A 15,608-nucleotide genomic window follows, 5' to 3' on the forward strand; every position below is an offset into this window, starting at 1 on the left:
CAGAGGGAATTTATTTCAAAACTAAGGTGAAAACTGAGAAGAACTGGACAGCCATGCCTGTGTTCAGACCCTCCACTCTTCTGTGATAGGAGGTAGTAGGTTTGCACGTTTCCATGAGAACAGATACTGGTAAGGGCTCTCCAAACAGGCCTTTTTATAGTGACTTATTCCTTCCTCCTTCAAGGCATCCTGTGAGACAGAGAGAGAGAGTATAAAAAGATTATGTTTTTGTGCAACCCCAAACAAACATATGTTTAAAGAAATGAGTGTTGCAGTCCTTGAGGTTTGCACCATGTATTATCAAGCCATATGTGTTCTGTAACATACAGTCCTCCAATTTTCTTATTTGAGTTTCATGGGATGACTTATAGCCATCCCAGGGAGAATTTTGCTAAAGAGCGGTATGATCTCCACTGCTTCATCATGAAGATAGGAGACAAATGCTGACCACGTACTAGAAAGGACGGCACACTGAGTCTCATGTACACTGACTTACATGAAAATATCATTGATTCACACTTCTGTGTAAGTGAAATCAGAATCTCCAGCTGCAAGCTATCAGCCTGAATTTAGCAGCCAACACATAGCAGAGTATCCACACCTCTTGCCACAGCTCAGCAAACTTTTCAGTAACTTCTCCTCACTATTGCAGGTCCTTAAAATATCCGTCTGAGGTGAACTGATTTCTTCTCTTTGGTCTGCTCAGTCAACCCCACATTGCACAGTCTCCATCAGGATGGAGCTGAACAGAGGCAAACTGTGGCTCACTTGGATGAGACTGTGTCTGTCCCCCCATCACAGTTACAGGGGATCCAGGATTCCTTGAATTGTCAGATGCTGGAGAGAAGGCTGAGGGTTGCAAGATGCCTCTTATTGCCAGGGAGAGCAAGAGGAGTCTGGCAAAGCACAGTTCTGGTCATGCTGTTTGCGACAGACACCTCACAGGTTTGCTCAGCTAAAAGCCAGTGTTGGGGAAGCAGGGTCGAGCTCTTCTTAAGTACAGAGAGGGTTAATTCTCAGGCGTTTCGCTTCTCCTCGGTTCCACGGCCTCCCCCATCAGGGACTCCATGAACTATTTGAAGAGACATTGCTGAAACTAAGCAGGAAGAAAACAGGGACCACACTGCTCTCACTGCATCTGGAGTAACTCCAGCTCTGCTCTCTTCCCCACTCTGCCTTATCTCAGCACAAGCAAGAATTGGAACCTGCTCCCACTATTGGCGAAGGCAGTGGTGGCTTGCCTGTCTACAAATCCACTTTTTGTTGATGGTTGGGGTTAATGCCTGGCAAACTTCACACTTACAAAAAGAGGCTAACAAAGCGAAGCAGAAAGAGAAGAGCTTTGAAAGACTTTCAACCGAGAAACAAAGCAGCACTACACAAAAATGACTAGCTCTCCATTTGCTCATAATCCCTAAGGCTAGCTCACTGCTGGCAAGCTGCATGTTAATGCCTGATTAGCTTGCACCCAGTGTTCTCACCAAGCTGTAAGAGAAAATGACAGAGATGCAAGGGTTTTCAGCATCACCAAAAGCGTGGCAAGAACTTGCCTGTGTTTTGCTAGCATTTCTTCCTAGCAAGAACAAGACCTGACTGATGGATGAATGCAGAGACCAAGGAATCAGGCATTTGTATCCTGGAAGGCAAGTTTCATATAGAATGAACTATTACAGGAGCTGAATTTAAAGTAAGTCTGCCTGATTGTAGGGGTAGTCTGCACACAGTCTGTCTACCTCTGCAGTGAAAGCTCTTATCACTGCCAATACGTTCAAGCAAAGAAACAGGCCGGGGTGCTCAATGGAGTCTCCACAAAGTTCACTTGCAGATATTCACAGGCCAGGCTAATCTACTCCTTCAGCACTTAAGTGCTGCAGAAAAGCCTTAGACAGACAGGTATCAGTATGCTGATAAAAATTCAACTCAACTTGTTCCTGGCATGGCTTTAGAAAAGGGCTGGCATAAGTTTTGTATGGCAAATTCCTACACGTGCAGATAAGGGCAGCAGCGTATTAGACACCGAGCACGCTCTAGGAAAATTCTGCTGGAACTAGGGGAGGTTTTGCCCAACATCATGCGGCAGAACTGCAGCTTCCTAAACTCCACCAAACTACAGCATGCGCAGTCTGAGAGCCAGCTGCTTGCTAACTCTTACAGAGAACTTGCTGAAATGCAAGATCTTGACTGATTTTGTACTTCGGCTCAGCCATTTCTCATCCTCTCTTGCAAACGCTAAAGAAATGACATGATCTGATGCTGCAAAACTACACTTCCCCTGCATTTCAATTCACGGGCATAATGCCTGGGCTCTCCCCCTGCTCGGCAGTCCAAAGGATTGTGAATATCCTGCTTAATTCTTCTCTTGTTTCTGCTGCCGAAGGGCCCGTAGAAAGATCTCCTTCACTTGGTCCATTGTGTCTTGGTACAGTTTAAAGTCTTCCTCTTTCATTCGCACAGCAGTTTCCAAAGCAGCCTTCAGAGCTTCATTCTCATCCAGCTGCATCACAAGCCTATGAGGAAACAAAAGGAAACTTTCATGTGAGCTGTGGAGCTTCAAAGCAAATGAGAACAGTGCTTCAGCTCCAGAGAAGAAAACACTGAAACACATGCTCTCTGATAATTTTATGACAGGCATGAGAAAGAGCAGACATAAAAACACTTGTTCCTTTTCTCTTTGAGATAGGGAATATTAGAAGGTCAAGATCCTTTTCAGATCTGTTTTGCTAAAGGTGAAAATTTCATTAATAAGCTTGCTATCAATAGTGAAGAAAAAAGAAATGGTGTCTTTTTTGCAGGTGGTCTGTGCTAACTTAACATGTCTGGGTATCTGTATAATTATTATAGGAAGTTTGTATAAGAGTGACATGGATAAGGAACAGCTCACAGACTTCCTGTGATTTCTGCGGAGTTTGCTGGGTTACATCATCTGAGGATCTGGGCCAGGTAATATCACTGTTAAGAGGACAACAATGAATCTTAGCTATTGAGTTTTTGAAGAAGCTGACAGTAACACCGCCTGGAGGATGGGAAACCATACCTTGTGCTCAGGTCTTGAATCTGCGATTCTAGAGGCAATTTGGAGAGCTGAGCTGCAGAAAGCTCTTTATCACTCATGTTCCAGCTGAGTCTAGACTGACTAGCGGACTGATCTGTAGATTTAATCACAAAATGGAGTTTTATTAAAACAAAAAAGTGATCTTTCTCACTGGTGGCACACCAAGTAAATCTCAGGAAGTAGTAGATAAGTACTAAAGAGTTTGTTCAATTTTTCATATATCCATGAACATGTTGTAAATATATAGGAGAGTGTGTTATTTTAATCTCCTTTCAGCAAAAGTAAAACATCATGAGTTTGCATTTCAGAGCTAAATACAGTAATATGTGTGTTTACCTACTTAGAGAGGAAAAAATGATTCAAAATATTAAAGTGGCCAAATCAACAGATGATAGAAGCAGTTGAATGGCATTATTTTGATGTTTATCTTGTCATTGTATTTCATTTAAGCTTGTGACAACTGTTGCTTTCTGAATGCCTGTGCTAATACTTGTGTGGCACACACTGAAACAGCTTTTGTGAAGCACTTTGTGGTCCTCAGCATAAACACAGTATAGGTTCAACTCAGTAAAGCATGTATAAATGTAATTAAAATTAAGCTTTCTAAATCAGGAATGCTTTCCTAATTAAGAGTCTGTCAGAACAGAAAAATGTTGGTTTCTGAACCTCACTACTGGGTTTGGAGAAGCAAAACATATGAGAAGAAATGGTTATATTGTGTAACCAAGAAGATGCCTTTGATCTTGAGGTTGTATTTTATAGGATGGATGAAAACCTGCTGTTAGTTATCTATTATCCTTTGGGATTCTTCTTTGCAAATTAGAAATTTGGATAAGACAAAAAAAAAAAAAACCCAAACCAAAAATAAATTTAAAATGCAAGTGGGCTGTTTCTGGCTGCTCAGCTTCCTTATCTGCTTTCCTTGAATCGAAGAGACCAGAAACATTAGATTAGTAATTAGATCAGCTCTCTCCAATTTTGCACTTTCAGAAAGAAAAGGGAACATTATGTAAATTAGTGGGTTCTCTAGTCTCTATTACATACTCAAGTTTTTCATCTCTTATTTCCTCAACTATCTGGCATGAAAGCATTTAGATAACGTACATGCTCTGCTAAAAAGGTAAATTACAGACTTGTAGACTTGCTTCTTGTGCAGACTCCAGAGCATTTTGCCAAGTCACTAAGCGCTGCTGCTCTTTTCAAAGAAGGATACAGACAATTTCTTCTTACTAGTCTTACTGTTAATCCTTACTACATTTTCTTTTAGTCATTAGGCAGACAAAGATAATTAACTAGATGTTTAGTAAGAAGGAACCTGTCACACCAGAGTGCCATGCAGGCTGGTGAAAACAGCCTGCTTCCTCCAGCTACGAAATGCCAATTTCTCAGAGGTGATCTACCAAACCATTACTACAGCACAACCTGACCAAAATGGCTCAGGACCTGAAGTGCTGATCACTGTATCTCTTTGAGATTGCAAGGGGAATGTACATGTAGGATAACAGAATAACACATCAACACTTCATGCTACCAGGTTTTTATAAAACTCAAAAAGAATCAGTTAAATCCTCCTCTAGAAGACAGCACCAAAATGCCCTCATACTATTTAAGGCACAGAGCCAAGGAAAATGCCTGCCATGGAGACTCAATTCCCAACACTCTCACTTGGCCACTATCTGTACCTGAACATAACTTGATTTCTTGCTCTGGGCACCTGCTGAACTGCCTGAGGGATCCAGTGCCTCCCACCTCCAAGCCCTACTGGGAACCACCAATGGTATTCCATTATATCGCTCCTGTGAGCCCCAGCAATGCTTGCCTCTCAAGACGAATGTCCGACATCCAAAAACCCCAAAACTGGAGCACTCAGCTTCTAAACATTCTTCTGCCTAACATGAAGCTGGTCACTGAACTGTAATCTTGTTTCCTAGGACAGAGACTTTCTACTAGGCTTTAAGTTCTTCTGCACTACTTTTTCTGTTGCCAGGCTCTGTTTATAAAGGTAGGACAGTTCTAAAAAGCAGCGCTCACAGAAAAAAAACATGAGAATGAGTCAGTATTGGCTGGGGCCCTTGTTAAGCACACAAAAGTTCTGCTCTAAGGAACAGATCAGTAGTTTATAGACAGGAGTAAGTTTCAAGCATCCACGTGCTCTTAGTCCCCATTCAGGATAAAGGCTCCTCTGAATCCTGTTCCTGTGTGCCTAATTTCTCTCTGTACACCAGATGGGTGAATGGCAGTGTTTCATTTGAGGTCCTGAATGCCATGGAAATGTTACACAGGACAGCCTAGCTCCCAGTGTGAACAACACCACACAGTATCTCGCATCATCGCGCTGTTTCTGAGAGATCTCATTGCCAAACATGGATGTGACCAAGTGCACTAGGATAGCAGAAGCGAAGAAAAGCAATACAGCTAAAGTAGCATTTCCTACCTCTGTCTGACCCAAGCCTAAGGAGAAGCAAGACCCCTGTGCAGGTGGAAAGGGAGGTGACCACGTGTACAGGACATAGTGCTCAATACAGATCAGCTAGGCAAGAAGCCGATGAGAATAGGATTAGTCCACACAGTAGCGCTTGATGGAGTCATGATGGAAAGTCATGGCACACATCTGCCCAGCTGCGGGGCAGTCTCTTTCCCTATGGCCCAAGATCATGTGTTTCACCTTGGGGCAGGCCAAGAGCACGCACATGGTCCGTTATGGGGCTTTTGACCTGTCCAGTCACCATAACTCAGTTTGATGTCCATACCAGTATTTGCCAAACTGAAGTTCCTATTGCTAGTGTTCGTCTCTTGGCATTTACAGTCTTTCTACTTTATAAAAATACATATAAAAAGGGAAGCCACTGTAAAAGTTTCCTTAAGAATATGTGCCATTTTATTGGTTTAGACATTTTACAGAATCAGAGTCCTTAAGCAATAAAAGGATCTGATCAGGGAAATAAAAATTTTACATCTCACCATGAATTCTTCTTTTGTAACTATGCTAGCAAGGCTTTTGTATTTATAGCAGGAGATTAACATGTTCATGGGATAATAAATTACACCAGATCTAATTACTTCATCACCAGCAATAGTTTTTCATAGGCACTGACAGGCCTTAAATTGGGATGCATCCTTTAATTCTGCTCTTAACTTAACCTTCAGATGAATCCCTCAGGCAGAAGAGCAAAGGGAACACAGTAAGAGGCCTGGTGTCGACACAGAGCAGCATCAAGTTCTTCCTGTAGACCCTCATCCCATGAAAACATCATATTGCAAAAGTCCTGGTCCCACTTAAATCTGTGGCAAAGGCCCTTGAATTACATAGGGCCAGGATTTCACCTTGTGTATCAGTCCACCGCTCTGAGTAGGTCTAAATTACAGTGTGCAAGGTCAAGCACTTGTGTAGGTTTGAGAGATGAGAGTCCAAACATCACTGCCATTTATTAACCATGGAGATGGCCTGGGGGACACTCCCCTTGCTAAGCACTCCACCTCACCTGCCTTGCTCCTCAGGGGAGGTTTCTGTGCACTTGTGTTCTTCCCTGGATCCATTTTTAGTTTTTCAAGCTGCTGCTCCAAAATTACACATCGCCGCCGCTCTTCCTGAAGCTTCTTCTCAGCTTCCAAAACTTTATCATTGCCTTCCTCCACCCTGATATGCAAAAAAAGGTAGTTCAGCCTCTTCATGTCATGACTGTAAGGAGCCTAGTGCTAGTCAGTCTTAGTACTGAATTCTGCTTCATGTTGCACAGCTCCCCAAAGAGGGAATAGGAGAATTTTCCATGCATCCAAAGGCAGGAATCCCAGTGCAATTCTTTCAGATGACAGCCTCCAAATTTGCAAAACAGAATTAACTAATGAGTACAGTTATAAATAATTGGCCCATTAATGGAGGTTGCTTAGATCCCTTAACACTGGCTGCTTGTGTAAATTGCCCACTCAGATAAGCAGGCAAGCTGCAGATAGTTGAGGGGAGATCATTAATTGGAGGAATAATAAATTGCATTTTTTTAACACATTGGGAAAATCTGGAAGGAAGGTAGTTTTTAAAAACACTATCTAGTGTTTAGCTGTTCTGCATCACTTATCTGAAAGTAAGAAAAGAAGCTGAATATTGTTTTTAATAAACTTGGCCATTAGAAACTACCATGGAGGAAACTGAGTGGAAGAGAAAGCAATGAGCCACTCTGAAATTTCACAGGGAAAAGTAAACTTCTTCTCTGTTTGCCCCATGTAACAGCTTAGACAACTAACTACAAAAATTTGCTGTGCACCCACAAATGTAGCCAATAGTGCATCTTGTTTGGGGTAGTGCCTAATACCAAATGATTTAAAGGAATTTAAAGCTAGAGAGAATCCCAAATTGACTCACTGTATTGTATGAATCCTGAACTGACTCACTGTCTTTGGGAATAAAAGAATTTCCTTCTTGACCCCACGGGTGATAGCTGCTTACTCCCTGAATCAAGAGATTTGATTAGTCTTATTTCCCTCCTAGCTGGCATAACTGAAAAATATTTTAACCATAATAAAACTATATCACTGTCTTTAAAATCTAGCTACAGGCAAGACTCTGACCTCCTGTGGCAGTGAATTACCTGGCTGGTGACACGCTATGTGAAATCATATTTCTCTTCAGTGGTTCTGAATTCACTAAACTTACATTTGACCAGGTGGTCCCCTAGCATCCACATTAGACAAACAGTGGAGGAGAAATGACATGACTAAGTCATTTCTTATGAAAGCTCCTATCAATACGATTAACTTGTACTGAAATGTTCCTCTAGCTCTTCCCCTTCCCCCAGGAGGGACTGATCCTACAAACTGTTTACTATGGCGTATTCTCCTGAAAGTATTCTGCTCTGCAGTAACCAACTGCAAAAGGCAATCCTAAATTCCGGCAATTGTTACATCCTCTTGCTGTATACAAATCCCACTCATATAACCACTTCAAGTGAACTTCCCTTGACTTAAACATCATATGTTACTTGAGTTTTGTTGACCTACACTCCAACAGAGAAGGGAAGAGGAGAAAGGCCTGATTTTTTTACATACATTCATGCTGAGATATGACTGGATAGTATATTATCCTGAGGTATTCCAAGAGTTATTGCACACAATCTCACAAAATTTACTTTACCTGCAGGAGCTCTTGATAAATGATAATGGTGGAGTTGCTGAATCATCAGTCTATGGTACATTTTATTCTTAACTGTGCATTTCATTGACTCTGTGTTCTTCATTATCCCATATTCACTATGGCCCCAATTCAGCAATCACTCACATCTCTGTCCTTATCTAATTGCATAGCTCTATTAAAGGCACATGGAGTTACATGAACAGAATTCTCCCAGTGTGTATTTCCACAATTTAGACCTTAAAAGCAACAGGGGACAATACCTTATCAACCATTGTAAAAAAATATATTTCTCTGACTGCGATCAGTCGTACAGGACAAAAGATAGACAAGTGAGAAACAGTAATTGGCATAAAATAAAGCAAGCAAGTAGTATGTATTGTCTTCAAAAGCACAGTAGCAAAAATGTATCTTCCTAGAAGCTCGAATACAGATTTGGGAACAAATAATATAGATTCTGTAACTGGGAAAAAAATCAGTAGCTGAAAGGCGTCTAAAGAGAAAAGACTTTTGCTTACTTTGTCCTCCTAAAACATATCTGGATTTCAACACTGTATTAAATTGAATTGAGTAACGGAGGAAAAAAAAAAAATCACCGCTATACTTCAGTTAAACCAGAAGAAATTCATTGAGAAAAGGATACAATGAAACTTATAAGAATGTGAAAAGCTTCTGGAACAGAAGTCAGATTATAACAATAATTACAATATTTACTACTGATGAATAATATTGCTGCCTAAATAATACCACACATACATAAATACAACACTTCTAGATGTATATAGGTGTAGCGTGCTTGAAGATGCCTCCATTTTTCCTGCCCTTTGTTCTAAAAGGATTAAAAAAAAAAAAAAGGAATCATCAACTGCTCAGTGAAATTGAGCAGAAAATTGTTTAAAGCCCCTATTTAAGGAAGTAGCATACCGGCAGCGTATGGCATACTGTACTGCACGCTATATCACGCGCCTGTCGGTTCAACAGCTCCTTAATTACAGCATCGCACAAAGGACGCTGACAGTCAGCCGCTACCTTTTCTGCAGCACAGTGACCAGCTCCAGGAGCCTGTTTCTTTCCACTTCAGCAGCCTGGCAGAGCGCCTTGTGCTCTGCGATCTGTGTCTGCAGCACTTTCAAATCCGGGCTGTCAGTCCCAGCAAGCCTAAAACCAGCAGAAGCGTAAAGAGTATGTTTCCCGTTTCACAAATGAAAGCAATGAAACAAAGAGAGCTTTCGAAAAACGTATTAAAATACACTTGTCCGAAGACTAAGCTAGGCTGCAGAGCCGAGCTCACTACCTCCCCCCAGCACCAACCTCTATACTGCAATATGTGGAAAAGAAGCATGAGGAAATAAAGCAACTGTGGGTTTCAATAAAAAAAGGCCTTTTCCTTTGCAACTATGCTCCCTCTTCCCATCAACCCTGAAAACAAACTTTCACCGCGGATCAGTTCACAAATGCTGACTCTCCTCCTATTGCTACTGCCAAAGCAAGAGAAGCCTATATGTGTATTCTCCACAGCGCTACACTGAGTTATTAAATAGCACGCTATTGATTTTCCTTAACTAAAAGGCTTCAGGCAGCATTAGTACAACGGCCATTCTCTTGTCTAATAATGTGATGAACAGAACAGGGTAGTTTTTCCATCTATTTCATCATTATGTACTTCATTCATTTCTTCCCCTACCTCTCTGCATGGGAATATTCAGGAATAGCTCCTTTAGAGCAAAAAACCATAGAAATATGGGGGGTGGGGGTGGGAAAGGAGAAGTGGGATTTATGGGGCCATAAAACTAGCAATCAGCTGAAACAATTAAGAGAGCAAAAAAGCAGTGGAGCCTGTGTCAGAACCCTTTGGCAGTATCAGGCAGGCAGGATGGCGAAAGAACCCGTCAGTTATAGAAACAAGGCAGAAGGGGCTAAGGGTTGCCAGCAGCTTGCGGAGCACGGCAGGAAATCTTTCTTGTTTACGATGAACATTATATACCTACCTTCCAGGTGTGATGTTATTACAGGAAAGGGAAGGCTTAGTAGCCGCCGATTCTACAAGCGTATGGCCCATCTTGGACACGGTGCTAAGAGGAAAACAGCTTTGTTAAGCGCTGGGCTCCGTAGAGGGCAGTCCTCCAGGAGCTCCTGTTATCTTCCAATGTTTGTGTTTACTGCTGCCTTGCAGGGGAGAGACTCTCAGAGGCACCTAAGTACATATCATACAGGCTATGCATACACAATAGCAAGGCGCAGAATTTTTGTTTCCAAATGCCTCTTAAAAATATACTTTATCTAATATGCTCATCTAGATATTTGCATTTTGTTTAATTCTTCTACTTTGTGAAGACCCTCGGGAAGATTTGTCAGGCGTTTACTGTGGAAAGAGAACTCAACTGATAACACTAGAGTATTACTTCCAGTCTGGATGAGTTTTATTCTTAATGATATATGTGCCTGGGACATAAAATTCTGGTCTTTGATTTCAGATCTTGAACTCAATGGCCTAAAGACAAGTCCCTGTAGATTAAGCCCATGTTTCCTTGTCTAAATGTTGCAGCCAACGGAGGATATAAGCCTTAATATTATGGAACAGGCACAGCCGCCTTCTGGGCTGCGTCTGGTTAATCCATCCCAAACCCAGGTTAAGGCTGGTAATGACAGAAGTGGTCCAATCTACAAATGCAGATTTTTACTTTGACATCTCCAAGGGGATTTTTGCTCCTATTTATAGCATATTTCATTTCATCTTTCCTGAAAGGAAAAGACGATTCACTAAAGTAAAACGGAATAGAGGGCTCATCAGCATATTAAAGTTAATGGAGTGAGCTCCACTGACCAAGTTATTAATGGCTCTTGCAATTCTCAGACTCATTCATTGCCCACCTGACACGTCAGCTATTTTCATGAGAGAACTATGTTAGCCACGGGCGCCAGCAATAATTTCTGCACTGCACTTAGGCGCTTCTACAAAGCCGTTTCCCAGCCCAGTTTTTCTCCTTACCCTCCTGCCTACTATCAGCAGAAATTTGAAGTCATCGGTAACAGAAAAACGGTGAATAAAATATAGATTTGTCCTCTGCCACACAACTTCTGCAGCATTAGAAGGGGGAGAATGAAGTCGATCAGAAGGGTGTAACAAGGGAGATGCTACCACTCTAGAAAAAGCAGTGGAATTAAAGGCAAGACTGAGACTAATAGAGGGGAAGTGTCCGTTGTAGAAAGATCTGTATGGTTCTTCTGAACAACGTGGAGTCCATACAGGGCATCATGTTCACGACAGTCACTGCCAGTAATCTTTCTTCCACTACAGCCAGTGGCAAAACCCTTTCACAGATACTAACAAGACCACTAGCGTACCTCATCGAAACAAAAATTATTAACAGCTTGTAGAAATAAAATCTGAGGGCTTGAAATAAAACGGGAATGTGCACTTTCAAGGGGATTTTATGCTATGAAGACTCAGCAAGTAATAAAAAAGAAGCTGCTTGAGGCTACAGGGGAAAAAAAAAAACAGGAAAGAAAGGAAACTTTCAAATAAGGGTAATGTTTTAACTTTAACTCCAAAATGCTTGGATGATTTTTTTCAAATTTTATAGTAATGTTCTTCTTAGGGATACACCTGTCACTTTTCAGGCCAAACTCAATGTTGCAAGTAACTTGGTAAGGGAGTTTAAAAAAAGACTATATAAGAGAAATTAGTTGCAATTATATCTTTGTGAAAATCCCCTCTTTCCTCCTAACACGAGTCTCAAGACCTCATTCTCAATTAGACCATGAACACTTTGGCAATGAAAACAGCATTTTTTCTAGGAAAGGAAATAATTTCCTCTGGTGCCTATGGTCCCTTTACACAGCCAGAGTGTCCCACAGCGGCATTAGTGTGAACAAAAATCAGATCTATGACGGTTTTAAGATTAATGTAAGCTAATAGTCCTTAGTAAGGCTTGAAAAAGTGTATGCGTGAAGAACAACTAATGTGGCATGCTTTCAACATTTCTGCAAGGAAATCCTACTCAAAGCATCTTTATCGATTTAAATAATGCACCAGCGATTTACTGCTTACCTAAAACAGAATTTTGTATTAGTTTCCCACCCTGCTTTCAGAAGCTTCCTCATTAGAAGCCCTGTTTCTCATAACAGACAAGAGCCAAAGGCACTTAAGCCAACCACACAAACCTTATCTGAGTTGGAGAAAGAGAATTAGCTGCACTACCATCATGCCAAATGTAGTAATGTCTGCAAGTTCACATATCTCTCTCTGTCCCAGGACAAACGTCCAAGAGAAAATGTGATTAGAGATTCCCATATACTGTAAACAGGCTGCCGCAGCCATTTGCAAACTGCACTTGTGGTTTGATATAACTGGCTGAGAAAACCATGCTTCTGACCAACTCATAGCAATTTTAAACATAGACATTCAGGTCTTCTTACCGAGCAGATCCAGTCCTTCCAACCTGATCACTGCCCGATGCCAGGGTCCTGAGTAGAGTAAAACTTGTATCTTCTGAGAGATCAAAGGATGGTATACCAGCAGCTCCCAAACTGTCTCCTTGACGGGTAGATTTATTCTGTTAATGTTGAAGCAGGGTATTAACGGAGTTATACAGTTCAAGGGAAAATAGCTGCATCAATACCTGATCAGCTGCTTAGGATTATTGCTACATGCATGTCCTAACTTTTGATTTACAGGACTTCCTCGGAAGCTTTTCTTTAGTTTCTATCCCTTGCAAGATGGAAACAAAGCCACAAATAAAAGCAAAAATCAGTAAAAAGTGCAGTTTCATATGAAATTAAGGGTGCACACAGTGTTGCTAGAGAACCCACAGCACAGCACCACTGCTGCTGCCAGCATGGTTGGTTTGTGTTCCTACCCCAAATTTTATTTCGGGTTCAGCTCTCTGGCCCCACCACTGACAGGTTCACAGTCTCACCATAACCCCTGAGGAGCAGAAGTGCTACAACTTGGAGCTGAATCACAGAAAAAAAAAAAAAAAGAAAACCAGTATAAGGACAAAGGTTAAAAAAACAAAAGCCCCAATGCCTCTTTTAAGGCATAATTTTCTATTTCTCACGTTTCCATTTCTTCATTCTTATTTAACATTTGAATTTTGATTTGTTTTATATCATTGACAGTTGGATGCCTAAATACCCTAACAAAGTCTGACTGTAAGTAACCAGACTACAAAAGAAGCTTTTGGCAGATTTGTGGACTCTCAATCCCTACACCTGTGCTCCAAGGACAGTACCATCTTGCTTCTGTCAGCTTGCAACACCAGACCGTAAGGGTTGGAAACATTTTTAACATACTGGTCCATAAGGGGCCAACTTTCCCGATTCTTTCATCTGCACAATAAAATTTCCATATGGCTGAGATCCATCATACTCATATCAACAGCTTGGAGATCTGAGGGAGAGGAATTTTTTGAAGAGGTTTACAGGTGGGAGAAGAGAATAACTTTTTAGAGGTCCCACTGCTCCCATGACGGGATGCAGCTGGTTACCATGGCAGCCTGGCAATGTTGCCCTCAGCCATGTTCGCCTGCTTGCTGCAATGAGCAGCCGAGGATGCTAAATACTGAGGAGTCCTCACTGCAGTCCAACCCCTGTTGTCAGTCATATGACATAGTCTTGGCACAGAGCCACGCGTTGATGTGACTGATAGCCCTATGTTTTCTGCAGCTTAAACAGCTTGGGGAAAAATTAGGTACAAAGGGAAAGAAACTCAGAGTTACAAGAAAGAACTTTATTATTCCAACAGAAGAGTCTGTCAGTAGGGCAGATACTGCCATCTCGAGCTAGCAACAACCTCAGACAACATGGGAAAAGATAGCGGAAGAACAGATCTAAAATGATCACAAGGTGTGCTCTTCCAGTTCATTTCTTCTGTCTACCTGAAGCGCGAGCTGCCCAATCTCTTCTTCCAGCTCTTTAACCTTTGCTTCTCGTTCAGCCACCATCTGTTTGAGCTGCTCTATAAGGAAGCTTTGTTTCTGAGCCTCAGTGTTCAAGTGCTGCCCTGGCATCTGCTGGGACTCCTTGTTCTTCTCATCCTGCTGGCTCAGGTGCATTAAAATCTCCTGCATTTGCTTCTGCTGGCTCTGATAAAATAGAAACAATGAGTGATATGTTCACTTTTGTACACTGGGATTAAGAATACATGGGTATTTCATACAAGACAAACACATATTTATGAATGCTAGGACAATCCACTGCCCTGCCAAACCCATTTCCTGGTCTAAGCAAACTGATGTCACTACTCCAAGGATTAATTTGGTCCATTATGTTTTAAGCACAAGATCACCTTGTCTTGCTCTTAGCACCTATCCATCGTAAGAAGTGGATGTGCTGTGCAGTCCTAACACCCAGACACATCCTGCTGGGCAAGGACAGTCTGTCCTCCCTTGCCTCTGCTGGTCATATGAAGACTTTAGCAACTGGATGGTGCAAGTAGAAAGGACCCGGGCCACTGAGATGCAGCTTGCTGGGAGCTTCACTACAGAGTGTGGCAGAAAAGAGAGCAAGAAAGGCTGGCCTTTGACAAAGAAGGTAACTTTTTTTGTAAATTGGATAACAGACAGTAAAGATTTCAATGTGGTTTTAGTGAAATTGGAACATGAACAGATTGTGTGATGGTGACATTAAGAGATGAGGGTAATGTGAAAAGATTGCCATGTGGCTAGGCTGTTTTACCGGTGGATTTTGGAGTTTTTCTTCACACTGACATATCTAATACTCATTGGACAGTTTCTTCTGTCATGACAACAAACTGCAAGTAAGGTGCTGCTTTGATGTAAGAGATAAAACAGGTTAACCATTATTTCCCAAATAAACCTGTGACTTTCTGTAATAATTTTAGTGAGAATGCTCAGACTTAGGAAAAGTGACAACTGCTGTTTGGCTCCTCTGTAATCTATCTAATCTGCTGGTCAGTACCAATATTCCTCTCATGACTGCTTGGTGTGCAGAAAGAGGAATGCCCGCTTAGTCATTAGCATGTGTTAGCTAAAACTTACGTACAGAAACAAGGAAATGTAAGTGCTGTAAGCTTGTGAGGAGCTGGATCAGGAAGCACAGGACTAACACAACTAAAAAAGTGACATATTTTCTATTATTTTTTTCTGATTACTGTAATTGGGGAAAACCATTTGGAATCATGTAAGAACAAACCGAGCCTGCAAGAACATGACAGCAGCTGTTTATATCAACAGAACTGCATCTTAAGTCCCTGCTAATACTGTTAACTTTGGAAGGGCCGAGTCCTCTCAGCTCCAGCTACTGCAGGTGGATGCGCACAAGGTTAAGTACTTATGGTTCAGGCCTTGTGTGTTTTGGGCTGTGTAACACAACAAATTAAAGTGCAAAACTAACAGACATTCTCAGAGAAAAAAAAAACAAACTACTGACAGGGGTGAAAGCAGAACAGGGAAAGCAGAACAGTCTAGCTTC

The 15,608-nt window shown here is 41.6% G+C and overlaps 1 protein-coding gene across 1 annotated transcript in view; it reads right to left on the bottom strand.

Annotated features, from left to right (window-relative positions):
* Window positions 1–15,608, bottom strand: part of CCDC13 (coiled-coil domain containing 13) — a 33,798-nt gene continuing 18,190 nt past the window's right edge. The window contains exons 9-15 of the mRNA XM_013940138.2: window positions 14,054–14,260; window positions 12,594–12,730; window positions 10,163–10,246; window positions 9,204–9,332; window positions 6,535–6,689; window positions 3,035–3,146; window positions 1–2,507 (exon numbers count right to left, since the gene is read on the bottom strand). Coding sequence (XP_013795592.2) covers window positions 2,348–2,507; window positions 3,035–3,146; window positions 6,535–6,689; window positions 9,204–9,332; window positions 10,163–10,246; window positions 12,594–12,730; window positions 14,054–14,260 — 984 coding nt within the window. The 3' untranslated portion in view covers window positions 1–2,347. The remainder of the gene's footprint in view (window positions 2,508–3,034; window positions 3,147–6,534; window positions 6,690–9,203; window positions 9,333–10,162; window positions 10,247–12,593; window positions 12,731–14,053; window positions 14,261–15,608) is intronic.

Source organism: Apteryx mantelli, chromosome 2 (genome assembly GCF_036417845.1).
Source record: "Apteryx mantelli isolate bAptMan1 chromosome 2, bAptMan1.hap1, whole genome shotgun sequence".
Lineage (NCBI taxonomy): Eukaryota > Metazoa > Chordata > Aves > Apterygiformes > Apterygidae > Apteryx > Apteryx mantelli.